At 33.3% G+C, this 13,426-nt stretch overlaps 3 protein-coding genes across 5 annotated transcripts; 2 read left to right on the top strand and 1 right to left on the bottom strand.

Annotated features, from left to right (window-relative positions):
• The first annotated feature begins 713 nt into the window (after nucleotides 1–713).
• On the top strand, nucleotides 714–2,050 carry Elp6 (Elongator complex protein 6). Of its 2 annotated transcripts, none has more exons than XM_083090840.1 (2): nucleotides 714–990; nucleotides 1,085–2,050. In XM_083090840.1, the coding sequence occupies exon 2, from the start codon at nucleotides 1,091–1,093 to the stop codon at nucleotides 1,913–1,915; it is 825 nt and encodes a 274-aa protein (XP_082946966.1). In that variant the 5' UTR covers nucleotides 714–990; nucleotides 1,085–1,090; the 3' UTR covers nucleotides 1,916–2,050. The 2 variants fall into 2 exon arrangements, with proteins under 2 accessions (XP_082946966.1, XP_082946965.1); XM_083090839.1 differs by having other exon boundaries at nucleotides 715–1,006.
• A 175-nt stretch (nucleotides 2,051–2,225) lies between these two features.
• On the top strand, nucleotides 2,226–4,816 carry LOC145966621 (uncharacterized). Of its 2 annotated transcripts, none has more exons than XM_083090837.1 (5): nucleotides 2,226–2,465; nucleotides 2,578–2,797; nucleotides 2,915–3,094; nucleotides 3,705–3,977; nucleotides 4,291–4,816. In XM_083090837.1, the coding sequence occupies exons 1-5, from the start codon at nucleotides 2,323–2,325 to the stop codon at nucleotides 4,636–4,638; spliced, it is 1,164 nt and encodes a 387-aa protein (XP_082946963.1). In that variant the 5' UTR covers nucleotides 2,226–2,322; the 3' UTR covers nucleotides 4,639–4,816. The 2 variants fall into 2 exon arrangements, with proteins under 2 accessions (XP_082946963.1, XP_082946964.1); XM_083090838.1 differs by having other exon boundaries at nucleotides 2,365–2,446.
• On the bottom strand, nucleotides 2,226–12,165 carry LOC145966620 (kinesin-like protein KIF19). Its single transcript, XM_083090836.1, has 14 exons — nucleotides 11,705–12,165; nucleotides 10,883–10,954; nucleotides 10,617–10,712; nucleotides 10,306–10,509; nucleotides 9,819–9,968; nucleotides 9,521–9,736; nucleotides 8,616–9,097; nucleotides 8,250–8,425; nucleotides 7,688–7,845; nucleotides 7,235–7,448; nucleotides 6,200–6,401; nucleotides 5,895–6,041; nucleotides 4,947–5,068; nucleotides 2,226–4,629 (listed from the first exon to the last, which is right to left on the bottom strand). Exons 1-13 carry the CDS (start codon nucleotides 11,801–11,803, stop codon nucleotides 4,948–4,950), a joined length of 2,337 nt encoding a protein of 778 aa, XP_082946962.1. The 5' UTR covers nucleotides 11,804–12,165; the 3' UTR covers nucleotides 2,226–4,629; nucleotide 4,947.
• Nucleotides 12,166–13,426: the final 1,261 nt, after the last annotated feature.

Genomic DNA, 13,426 nt, shown 5'->3' with positions numbered 1-13,426 from the left:
GTGTGTGTGTGTGTGTCAGCTCCATGCTTGTCGTAAGAAATTAACCAACAAACGATTAAAAAAAAAAAAAATTAAAAAAGTCGAAGTTGCCCGGCTAAGTTCCCGGAGGTCGAGGCGGGCTCTTTTCATCGACATATTTACCGATTTTCAGATGAAATAATTATTTCCCAAACGTTAAAAACATTACAGACATATTTCCCAAATAATTTCACGTTAATTAAAAAAAAAAATTTTTTTTTAAATATTTATGACTGCTAACTATACGCTCAATTTATTTTAATTAATTATAAATAAACTATTATTTCCTAAACTATGAGAATCTATTCCTAAATGTGTCCAAACGATTCCCAAGCGATTGGTTTAATAGATAATAGAGAATATCAAATTTGTCTGCTAACTATATGATCGTTTATTTATTACATTGAAATTATTATTTCCCAAACTATGGGACCGTTACAGAAGTGTTTCCCAAATAATTCTACGTTGATTAAAAAAAAAGAAATTTTTTTTAAATTATTTCTGCTAACTATACGCCGAACTTATTTTTATTAATTATAAATAAACTATTATTTCCCAAACTATGAAAATGCTTTCCTAAACTTGCCCAAATGATTCCCAAACGAATGCAATAATAGAAAATGCGAAATATTGAATTTGTCTGCTAACTATATTGAGGTCACGGGGCGCCACTGCGCGGCTTAGTGAAACCGTCACACGAAAAATGACGGCATGGCCCCTCTCAGGCTTCTCTCTGCTAGAGGTTATGAAATACATGATCGAGATTGAAGCTGATTGGTAGTCGTAGTCAATCGTAGTGTCGCAGAATCTAGAAGTTTGGGTTTGGTTGAACTTCTACGATGGCCTGCGACGACCCGTTACGATAAGTTGCACGACGCTTTGCGACGTTACGATACGACCAATGTAGACTCGGCTTTATAGGTTATAAAAACACACCACGAGGAGACCGAGTATAACCCGACGATTTATCAAGTTGGGAATATTATATGTATATAAATCGTTTCTCGTGAAATCTAAATATTAATAATAATAATAATAACAATAATAATGCATTTTTATCTTTCAGTTTATCATGGCTAGTGCAATGGAAATGGTGTGCAACACTCTTGGAATTGACAGAGTAAACATGAACAGTAAAGTGATCTTGATCCAAGAGCAACATGGCACCAATGCAAACTTCTTGGTGAATGCCATCCTGTCGCACGCTTTAAAGCAGACGAACGCCATTTGTCTCGTTCTTTGTCATAATACCTTTGGCCATTATCATAATATTGGTATGAGACTTGGCTATAACCTTCTAGCTCTGAAAGAAAAAGGCCAGGTGACTGTTGTCGAGCCAATGAAAATTATAGCCAGCAATATCGCTGATATGTGTAAGGATTCTATGGATAAGGAGAAAATGATAATCCCAACTGTCGCTTCCACAGAGAATATAGATATTGCGCATAGACTTTTTACATGTGTTAGAGAGAAGTACAATGAAGCGGCGAAATTTGCTGAGCCTGTTGTTTTTATTTTTGACGATATAAATCATCTACTTGATTTTGGCCTCAGTGTACACGATGTTATGTACTTTGTAAGATATTTAAGGTCATTTGTAGCATTACATCCCTTATCACAACTTTGTATTCTTGCACATACATATCAAGATGAATCACAGATTTCAAATACAGATGTAGTTGCTAATGCCTTGAAACATATGGCGCATCTATGCGTCACAACTCAACCATTTAGGACAGGACGCTCCAGCGATGCATCTGGTAAATTAATAGTTCACTGGAGGATAAATTCTGTTAGATTAGAATATCACTGGGCCGAGAAAACAACGCATCTGTTTAAATTATTGGATTGGCAAGTGAAGATTGGTGCACCTGGTGCAGCATCTGTATTATCATAATTTTATTTTATTGCTGTATATTCTGTATTTATTTCATTGTATATTCAATTTTTAATAATTGCTTTTTCTGAAATAATTTACTGAATTTGTATATATATTTCTACAATACATTTAAATAAATTAAAAAGAAATGTTTCCATTCTTTTATTATTAAGAATATAGAAAATCTTTCCTTTAATTTATGATACATATTTTATTTCCCATTCTTTGTGTGAGAAAGAATTTAATTCACTATGAGACACACAAGTAAGTTATTTTCATATATAAAATCTCAAGAAGCAAAGATTTTAGACATACTTCACACAACATACATCGTTGTATATTCAGTTTTTATTTATGTTTTATTACATATATAATGTCAACGCATTCTTGTCATCGAAAAATAGTGTCTTTCATTTATCAGATAAATGGGCACAAAGCAGAGTGTCTTTGAAAAACCTGGTACTTTGGATTATTACAAATTCAGCGCGGAAGAATATGCACTGGTTAAGAGAGTATGGTCAGGCATCGAAATTAACCCGCAATTTCATGGTAATGCCTGTCTCAGGAGGTGTGTAATATCGCACGTTAATAAATACGAAAGGAATTTTATTCTCAAATTGTGACATCAACAAACAATGATTGAGAGAACGGCGAATTTAATATTTACGATGGATTTTTAGCTTTTGCGAGACCTATCCGCAATACGTGAAATTTTTTACTCAGGAGTCAAAATTGCATTTGAGCTTTGATACACGCATTACGGCTAAGTTTTCAATAATTATGGAAACTATGGGATATCTTCTGTTGGATTTTAATAAGAGGCCGAAACAGTTGGATCGATTAGTCGGTTATATAGCTATGGTGCATAAGGACATGCAATTAGATGAGCAGGATATGCGTGTACGTAGAAAGATTTTCATTATTTTGTCGACGCGAACGATATAATAAATTCTTGGGAATTTCAATGAAATTTAAATTAATCACCATCGTCAATACTTTGCCGAATTTTTCGTTTAGAACTTTGCGACATCCTTGTTTCAATACTTGTCGCGAACATATCCTACGCAAATGACTGCGCAATGCCAGGAAGCGATGTTCAAGTTCATGGATAGCATCATAAAGGAGCTCTTCGTAAAAATGGAACTTTTCCGCGATTACGACGTCGCACAATCGGGAGAAACAACGCGATCGAAATTGGTAAAGGACATATATAATTTGGCCCCGAAACAATGGCGTTAAATAAAATACCTATAATCGAAATTATCCAAATTCTATCGTATTGTGCCAATTTTATATCGGAGAATAATATATTCTAGGCAAAAAATATATTTTTTTATAAGTATTTCTTATAAGTATTTTCTTATAAGTACTAGATTTGATCACAAATGTTTGCACTTTCGTTTAAAGATCATATAGAATTATTTTCTATCAATTCAATATTATCTATATAAATTTGTGCATAATACATTATTCGAATAAATATATTTTCATTATATACATTCAATATTTTCGACACAATCATATAAAAAAAGATAGTCCTCGAGTTTCCTTATAATTAAATTTTGATATTTTTCAAATATCGGAACTGAACAACCTCTTTATTCTCAAGCTTCTCTTCAATATTCCTTCATACTCTAATAGTTTGTGAAGATTGAAGATAACGTTTTCATTATTTCACACAGACACATGAATATTTTAAGATAGTGCAAGGATATTCATTGAATACGCTTGTGTATTCAATCTATTATTCATTTCATTCGCGTGGATTATAATCAACCTGATCGATCAATTTCCTCCGATAGCGTAGCCGTGGGGACGATGCCCGCTCTTCGCAGAAGCCCCGATATTTGGTAAGACCAAGTTGTACTGGGATGAATGGAAGAAGCAGTGGAATGCGCGGCTGGATGAATGGGCGGCGCAGGCAGCCGCTCAAGAGCAGGTCTCGCTTGAATCGATCTCAAACGACACGAGATCAAGGAACGATCTCGAGGGTGAAAATGAGATTACCGGTACCTTGCAACGGAAGGTCTCCGAATTACGGAAACGACATGATTCGGACGCGTCCGCCTCCAGGCTGGCGGTAAATTATTCCCTGATATCTGATCATACAATTATTTTGACATATCTGTCATCCATTTTTCCGATCGATAAAATACAATATTCGTTTCTTTTTGGCCTGCAGCGTATTGCCTTTCACTTGATCGTTTGTAATATCTACCTCTCGATTGTTAGCAATATAGAAAAGCGTTTCAAAAGTAAATTGCTTAATTGAGGGAGCAAATGTCTTTATCGAAATATCCTGTAATATTTTTCTTATATTCTAGTAATCGAGATATTTTCGGGCGATCAGGTTGGCTGAAATCTCCTGTATATCATACGATACCACTTTTCAGCTATTAAGTCTGATCTCCGAGCACCAACCAAATCGAATACAAAAACGGGACGCTGATAAACAGCGTCATCAACGGCGCGTTTCAGTTCAATTTCCTGACGAGCGCCTAAAAGCTGCGAAAGCATCTCGTGCGAGATATCGCGCCAAAAATGACGATGCTTCGAGACCACAAGTCGATATGAAGATACTAAGCAAGGATAGTCCAGCGCTCGGCGAAGCCGTCTCCGAGGATCGAGATAAGGAAATGATCGAGCAGCAGGAACGCGAATCATCTGAGATCGCCACGGTTAAACCGCAGAATACCGCTCGCGAGAGACGTCGAGAACGTTTCAATATCGATCTGAAATAATAAGAAAGAAAGATTAAAGACACATTTTATAATATTCAATATAATACGTTTTTAAAATGATATCTATCATCGCTTTCATATATCACAAATCATTCAAACGCTCTTTGATATCATACTACGTAAAGTGTAAAATGTGAAAAATAAAAATTTACGTTTATTTGGTCTTAATTTTCATAAGCTCATAATTATTGCCAAAGATACAACAATAAAAATTAGATAAATATATAATATTTCTTTTTATAAGAATGTAATTAATTTTAGACGAGAACGACAAATATATTCTTGCAGATGGAACAATAAATTCTTACCTCAACTACCTGGTTCGCGATCATTGCTTTTCGTTCCAGAAACGTTGTAATGGTCGTCATTGTGCGTCAATCGCATCGAGCTTATACTGTTGTCGCTCGCTATTCGACGAAGTTTCTTGTCGCTGATTTAAAAGAAATGAGAAATTAATAAGAGAAGTTATTTAATAAGGAAGATTAATAAAAGTATATAAAATAAGATACATATATGTAAATATACGAGAGAGAAAGAATATATAAAAAAGACACAAATTTATATGAAAAATTAAATCTCTATTTCTGAATTAATGAAATACGATTTTATAAAAAACACGTTTTTCGAAAATGTGTTTCTATATACAGGTGTCTGGAAAGATAAGATCAATCGAATAGGAGGTGAAAGAGGAGCATGAGTAGAACACATAATGTAATTAAATTTTTTTCGTATTCGCTATGGTTTAGAAAATACAACGCTTTATAGGGGTGCATAAAAAGTGTTGAAACCCCTTAATATTTTGAAAAGTACACATTTTCGAGAAAAATGTTTTATACAAAAATTGTAGGATTTTAAGAAGGTTTAAGCATTACACAGAAAAATTAGTATGACCTTGAATAGAAATGTCTAAGTGAAATTTCTAGGTTATCTTTACGTGATCTTGAGAACGCTATTCAAGGTCACACTAATTTTTCTGTGTAATGCTTCACTTAAAACTCTACAATTTTTGTATAAAACATTTTTTTCGAAAATGCGTACTTTTCGAAATATTAAGGGATTTCACTTTTTATACACCCCTATAAAGCGCTGTATTTTCTAAACCATAGCGAATACGAAAAAAATTTATTTACATTATGTGTTCTACTCATGCTCTTCTTTCACCTCCTATTCGATTGATCTTACCTTCCCAGACACCCTGTATATAGAATGCAACATCCTATATTGCTCGTCACATAAATGAGGTGGAAATTTCTTACTAATTTCGCGAGTTCGCCGCCGATATCGGCGGAAACAAGGCGGCCGGTGAAATTAACGGTTGCACTACTGGTCCCATTACGTGCTCCGCTTCCTCTTGCGGCTCGTGAATCGGCGGTAGCGGCGAGTCCCAATCGGAATCCGTGGAACTGTTTTTCCGATATTAAACATTTTTCTTTATATATATGCGTTACACATTTATAATATGCGTTACGCATTTACAAATATACGTAATTTTTCTCGGATGAGACGAGAATCTAACTGAAAATTGCTAATTCAGCTATCAGAAAAAATTGACTCCACTTACCTGCTGGCCATTCTCATGTCGCTGCTAAGATTATTATAGCTGAGTCTACTGGATATAGGCGGCAATTTTCCGCGACTGAACGACGATACGGTCGGAGACATGAGATCGCCGAGGTTACTGTTGACGTACGTTGCGGTTTGAATCTCTTGCTGATATAAAGCATAAAGATTCTGCAGGTCGGCTGGGAGCGCCAGACGGCCATCTGTCATTTAGATTTCATAAATTAGAAAGTAGAAAAAGTTAATTTTGTAAGAGGAAATTCACATCATATAATTTTTCAGATACAATTAAAGAAGAATAGTAGAAATAAAGTTTTTTGTGTTGAGTTTAAAAATAAAAATATTACATGATTATGCAAAAGTCAGTCTCTTTTTCTTTTAATCGTAGAAAATAAAGAAGAGTTATAAAATAAAAGTTATTCAGAATAAGGATGTGAAGAAGACAGTATGAAAGTTTGATTGTTTTCTACTAGAATGTCTACTCTCTGGACAAAGAAAATATAAATTTCTCAGTGATTTTTTTGTATCTTGAAAAATCGGATTTTCATGGAACTTTATTGACTCTCAGAAAATTAAAAAAAATTCTCTTTTTCATAATTTTATTCTCATATTGTAAACAGTCAGAAAACCAAGTGAATTATGATTAAAATATATTATAAATATATATCTACCTCTCTGTTGATATTCAATATTTCTAACAAAATAATTCTTAACAAAATAAATATACAATTCATATTCTTGATTATAATTTTCAATGATAAAAAAGTGAAAATGTTATGCAAAATGAAAAATGTTTACGAAAGTTTTTAATATTTATCTTTAATACATTTACAAATCTAACATTTAAACTTGAAAAGCTCTGTGTTTTCTCTTTCTTGTTAGTGAAAAATGTTAGAAAATATATGCAATAAAAAATTTATTTTAAAAAGTTTTGTCAAAAAATCTCTAAAATATTCTCTTCACCTGGAATTTTGAACAAAAATACTTAAAAAGTTAGGGAATTTTTTCATAATATTTAGATATTCCGTCTACTGACCTTCCATGATCCGTCGTTGCCTAGTGATGATTTCATCAGAGATCTGCCGCTGTCGGTCATAACGAAGTAGTAGTAATTCGCGACGTCTGAGTTCGTGCTGTTTAACCAGCCTCTCACTTTGCAGCATCATTTTGTCCGCTTCGAGCTCGTGAACTCGCAGCATCAGCGCCAACAATTCCCGCTCTTCATCCGAATTGATGCGCGACGGCAATTCCTGAAAAAACACAGGGCATTTTTTTAGATCGAAATTTTAGAACTTTGAACTTAACAACTCGATCGAGACGTCATTTTATCGATTTGATATCTTAATTCCATCGTACTGATATAAGTAATACAATAAGAACTTATGAGTCACAAGCTTTTATAGCTTATTATATTTGTTTTCTTCTTTCTTTTTTTAAATTTTACTTCAGATTATGATTAAAATAATAAAAATTACAAAAATATTCTTACGTCCTCGAGTTCAGCACTGCGCTTCCGACATATCTCGAGTTCTTTCTCCGCAACGATGCGCATTTCGGTGCATCTCTCCCGCTCTCTTGTGATCTCCGTCAGTTCCGTCCACGCTTGCTGTACGGCTGAATCGTCTTCCAGATCGTCCTTTAAGAGATCTAAGCGGTCATTGAAATATTGTCTTTACTGTGAGCAATTTGGCGAACTAATTTATCAAATTAATCGATATTTAGTAAGTTCTTGTGAATTTAACTTTCTGTTTATTCCTTGAAATCCTTTCAAAAAATCCTACATTTTTTATCAAATTAATTTTTTAAATGAATAGTGGGAAATAAATTCAATTAAAATTAAAAAAATATTTGCTTCTTGAAATTAAGTATTGTGTATATAATAATATATGTATTTGGAAAACTTATATAAATATGATAAAAGTTAAAAAAATTAGTTTTCTTAGCGATAGTTTAACTCTTTAATTTGCAGTAAATTTTTGTTCAGTAATAATTAATATCTATCTTTTCTATATTATATTATATCAGTAAATTTTATCTCAAAATTCGCTCACCCATGTCGTCTATTTCATCTACTTGGTAATCCGTGCTTGGACGATCTGTCTCGGAATCCCGTGTTTTTCCATAAACCCTATTATTTTTCGATTCCCAATGCGAGATTATGGAATGTTGCTGTTCGGCGGCGATATTCAAACTCAGAAGATGACTGTCTAGTTCCATTAACTTTCTCCTATTATAGATTAAACGATCGTTATATCTTGAGCTTTATTTATTGAATCGCAAAGTATTCTGACGGCAAGAAATTTAAAATTAATTTATTAATTATTAATCGAAATAAAAGATAAATTTTAAAATTTTATGTAATGTCTATTATCTTGTTAACTTAACGTCTATTATATCATCTCTTCGCGCACACGTACCTCAGACGCATCTGTTCTTTAAAAGCGAACACGATCTTTTCTCTTAACGATCTGAAATCGTTATCGTGTGTATTATCCGACATTTTCTCTTCCGTTTCTATTCTCTTTGGCCTGTCGCTTTTCATCTTATTTCGCAGACGAGAAATCTCATTTTTCAAATCGCTAATTATATCGCGATACTGCGCGACGTGTAAATAACTGACGTCCAACACGTTCTGCTCGACTTTATTAGAGATCCTGTTAGCGCGATCCGCGTACATCAGGGTATTCTTGCTTTCGTCGCGATGCGCGCTTGCCGGCGACACGTGGACAATCATGACAGTTCGACAATTGCCACTTAGAGCATCTTTCAGCAACCGCGTAAGCTTGGAATCGCGATAATTCACATATCGCGCACCACCGGCCAGCGCGTTGATGCAGTTACCCAACGCTAGAAGAGATCTATTAATATGCGCACCCTCCTGTAGCCTTTTGCCCTTATTCTGCAACATTAAATCGAATGAAATTTTGGTAATATTTTTTAAATGTTATAGAAAATAAATTTTGAAAAACGAAAGATTAAATAAATTCTCTCTCTCTCTCTCTCTCTTAGCACATTTCTACTCAATCTATTCTTACTTCAATGGCAAAATAATAATGTTGTTTCAGACATGCCGTGTAATGATGTTTTCATTTGACACAGAAATAGCACACATAGAGGAAGATAAAAACAAAAATGCTAAGAAGAGGGGAAGTACAAATAACGCTTCAAAATGAAATGAGATTTATAAAATAATAATGTTTTTAAGGGAATTTCGAATACGAAAAAAGTAATTGCAGGTACTACAACAAAAGTTGATAAAAATAAAAAGGACCTATTAACGTTATAATCATAGAAATATAAATGAAAATCAAGGTCGATTTACTTTGGTTTGTTTCGCTCGTTCAGACCCGGCGAGATCGATCATAAATAATTTCCCTTGTTTGATTTTGGTGTGCAGACACTTATCACTATCTTGAATCGAATGAGAAGACTGCCTGACTGTAACACTGAGGAGAGCGTGACTTCGTGACGAGGTTTTATTCGCGGCTGTCGGTTCTATCGTCCTCGCTTTGTTACCTCTATGTAATAACCGCATAACCTGCGAACGTTAAATAAATTGTTTATAAATTTTTAATCAATTCTTAAACTCGCATCATATATTATGTAAACGGCCATCATACTTCTTCAGTCGAATTAGTGGATATTTCTGTCAATCCTGAGACTTGAATGTTGCGACCGCGGGTGTCGTCGCGTAAATCTAGGTATCCCGAACTGGGATTCAGAAGATCGCGGATGTTCTCGTTGTAAATCTCCATATACGACATTGTTACCTATACAACGGGATAAAAAATGTAAGATGTTTCATGATTATAATTTAGAAAATGACGGAAAGATTGATTGCTCTTTTATAATTATTTAAGGAACTTGCAAGGATTCTTGAAGTAGGCAAATTTCCTATTTTGCATTGAATTCGGATAAACTCTTGATTGTTCGAAAAATGACGAAGATAGTTGAGAAATAATTAAGACTAAGACTTTCATTGAAAATTATTTGCCAAAGAATGTACGCATGTTATACAGCGCGTCGATAATAAAAGGATCAAAAGAAATCCAAGGAGATAGGATTTGGAAAAAATTGGAAGGAATTTTTCCGATTCGAGAAACTCACCGTAAATTTCGCATCGTCCGGTAATTTTTTGGCCGCTAAGAAAATGTCATTTAGAGCACGTACCATGATCCCAGGATTCGATGAAGTTCCTACCATTGTGTATGTTTTTCCCGAGCCTGTCGCACCATACGCAAATACGGTGGCGTTGTAACCGTTGAGAATATCTTGTGCTAAATTTTTCGTTGTGGCTTCATAAACCTCTTCCTGAAATAATAACAATGATACGTTTTCATGAATATAACGTATTCTAATAAAAGATTCCATATATACAGTATTTTGAGTTGACAGTTGAAATTAATAAAATAATTTACCTGAGTAGAGTTTTCTCCAAAGATTATGTCGTAAAGATATTGCCGCGGCGCCGCACGTTTCTGTTTATCGCTGTCTTGATCCTCCAGCACCACCATCTACAAATTCAATATCACATGAAATATTTTCGAGAAGTTTTTTAAAATTGAACGAATTGAATTAAACGTAAATAAAACATAAATAAAACATAAATAAATATATACTTGTTTACTTTAATTCTAGGAAATTAAATTAGCAATAAAATAAATAAATTGACACGTAAACTTACTTTATTACTAACAGCGTGCAAACATCTAGTACCGTTTTCATTTTGGACCAAGGGACGAATACGAACGGCGACCTGTCATATCAGAACACGACGCTGTATTATCAAGGATACTACACGATAATGATTATCTTCTGGGGTCTATGAACGGAGGAACCATCAATTCAAAACTTTTTCATTCATTTGTTATTCTTGTCTGTCGTTGATATTATAGTTAACGAGAGACTTAGATATTACGATCCAACATCGATTTGTTTTTTGCGGAGGCTTTTATTTCACGAATATTACTGTCTAAATCGCGTCGTTTTCGTAAAGATCTCAAGCTGACATTGCTGAATATTTGACGTATTTCACTTTCGTAGAAAGATAATATTATTCATATGTCTAGTCGCTCATGAATTGTTCGAATATAATTATAGCAATCTGACGTAATATTATAAAAAACATAAGAAAATGTTTATAAATTAAGATGATAGATTTGAAAGCATATTTGACATAACAAAATAACTTTTTGATATACATATAAAACGTGAAATATATTTAACACGAAATATGAACTTTTTATAATTACTTTACCTTAATACTTTTATAAAATGAATTTTAGGTACAAAAAATTCTATCTTTCATTTTATTTACAATAATATTGCAGTTATATCTTGCAGATGCATCGATGCATTTTTGAAAAAAATATAAAGATATAGAATGATCGATCTTATTAAAGATAATTTTTGTAGTCTTCTTTTTTATTGTCTTTTCTATTAATTAAAAATAATATTTTTTTATATGTGTTGGCGCGATTTCATCAATCTTAAATGAATCACGTACCATGAGTTTCTGCTCCAGCACTCTTCGATCTCCACGATCTTTGAAATCATTTCCGCTGCTGCTGCTACTGCTGCTGCTACAGCTACTATATTGCGTCATTCTTGCACGATGCAATTAATTTATGCGTTGTCGTGAAAATTAAGATCAACTGGCTTGACCCTAGTCGGACAATGTTAACGAGATGCGCTCGTTGATTGATTTAAACGTGTTTATTAAGTATTACGTTTTATTATCTACACGTGTATGAAATTCATTACCGTTTTGTAATTCTTTTCGCCTTAATTACATCAACACTCATTGTCGCTTTTCTCGTCAAATATGTTTGCAAGTAAACATTCTGGCAAGGATCACATTTCTGCAGACTCGGATTTGTACGAATAATTACATAATTCGATAAACTATATTGATGATAAAAATTAAAAATACTTAATTCGTAAATTGTCAAAACGAAGAAGCACAGTAGGGAAGAAGGAGAGAGACTATTATTTATAAAAGATTCTTACGATTTATCTTCTCTTATAGTAATGTAAAATACGTATAAGCGTTTTAAACAAGTGATTAAATATACACAATTGATAATTGAATGTGCGTGCGCAATATGCATTTATTCGAACACGTTGGAAAAATAGTCGATTGTAGGTATGTGTTATCGTGACACAGTCAGCCGACTAACTGAAGTACCTGTTCATCTGTACACATGTAAAGGTATCGAGGCCTATCACGCAAGGGGTATATAAGCTATATTTTCGCGTGCCACGACATTCGATCGGAGGATCTGCATTAACAATACCGATATTAATGCGTAATGCGACAAACTGTTGCTGTCACATTGCAGGAAATATTAAAGCGAGAGACCCGTATATTTATAACACTTTACGGTAACATAAAAATATTTATTCGCACCTCGGGATGAAACATCTGTCTAATATTAAAGATTGAAAAATAATCGGTATCAATCATGATGGTATATATGATGCAAAGTATATATTGATATAACAAAATTGTAATTTTTTAAGAGATTTATTTTTTGTACTGTATAATTTTTTTCGGAAAATATATACAGTGTGTCACTTTAAGTGATGCAGCTGAATATCTCTTAAAGTAAAAGAGATTGGGAAAAATGTTTCAGACAATAGTTGTATGGTTTCGAGGGGGACATAAGACGGTGTCATTAGTTTGACCTTGAAGAGTCAGCTGAAGGTCACGTGAAGGTCACCTCCAACTTTTTAAATGGGACACCCTATATGCTTTTGCATATTCTTATAGCTCATCTCGAGAGCTTTCCAAAACACTATAATTTAGTTTTCATTAAGTACTTTCCGAGTTATGAGGCTTGAAATAATTTCTTAATTTTACATAAACCATAAAATATCTAGTAAAATATTCATTTTTCGATTATCTTACCTTAATACTTTTATGTACAAAATAATGAGAGGAATCAATTGGTATAAAGAAAAAACATAGTTGTTTTTAAGAAAAAATATGTAATTTACAATTAACAATTATATATATATTTTTTTTAAACAACTATGTTTTTTCTTTACTTTAATTGATTCCTCTCATTATTTTATACATAAAAGTATTGAGGTAAGATAATCGAAAAATGAATATTTTACAAGATATTTTACAGTTTATGTAAAATTAAGAAATGATTTCAAGCCTCATAACTCGGAAAGTACTTAATAGAAACTAACTTAATTATAGTGTTTTGGAAAGCTCTCG

This window comes from Camponotus vicinus, unplaced genomic scaffold, assembly GCF_025532165.1.
Source record: "Camponotus vicinus isolate PSW18456_S1 unplaced genomic scaffold, iyCamVici1.0 SCAF_2, whole genome shotgun sequence".
NCBI classification, from domain to species: Eukaryota; Metazoa; Arthropoda; class Insecta; order Hymenoptera; family Formicidae; genus Camponotus; species Camponotus vicinus.
Note: the sequence above shows the minus strand (reverse complement) of the source record. Positions and strands in the feature narration are given on the sequence as shown.

What these genes read in the sequence shown, in the direction of transcription:
- Elp6 (XM_083090840.1), top strand. Translation starts at nt 1,091, where the DNA reads ATGGCTAGTGCAATGGAAATGGTGTGCAACACTCTTGGAATTGACAGA.
- LOC145966621 (XM_083090837.1), top strand. Translation starts at nt 2,323, where the DNA reads ATGGGCACAAAGCAGAGTGTCTTTGAAAAACCTGGTACTTTGGATTAT. An exon ending in TAGATGAGCAGGATATGCGT is followed by an intron (nt 2,798 to 2,914) that starts GTACGTAGAAAG and finishes TTTTTCGTTTAG; the next exon opens with AACTTTGCGACATCCTTGTT. An exon ending in CGTCCGCCTCCAGGCTGGCG is followed by an intron (nt 3,978 to 4,290) that starts GTAAATTATTCC and finishes ACCACTTTTCAG; the next exon opens with CTATTAAGTCTGATCTCCGA.
- LOC145966620 (XM_083090836.1), bottom strand. Translation starts at nt 11,803, where the DNA reads ATGACGCAATATAGTAGCTGTAGCAGCAGCAGTAGCAGCAGCAGCGGA. An exon ending in AACGAGCGAAACAAACCAAA is followed by an intron (nt 9,098 to 9,520) that starts GTAAATCGACCT and finishes TTAATGTTGCAG; the next exon opens with AATAAGGGCAAAAGGCTACA. An exon ending in AGATGAAATAGACGACATGG is followed by an intron (nt 7,846 to 8,249) that starts GTGAGCGAATTT and finishes ATGACCGCTTAG; the next exon opens with ATCTCTTAAAGGACGATCTG.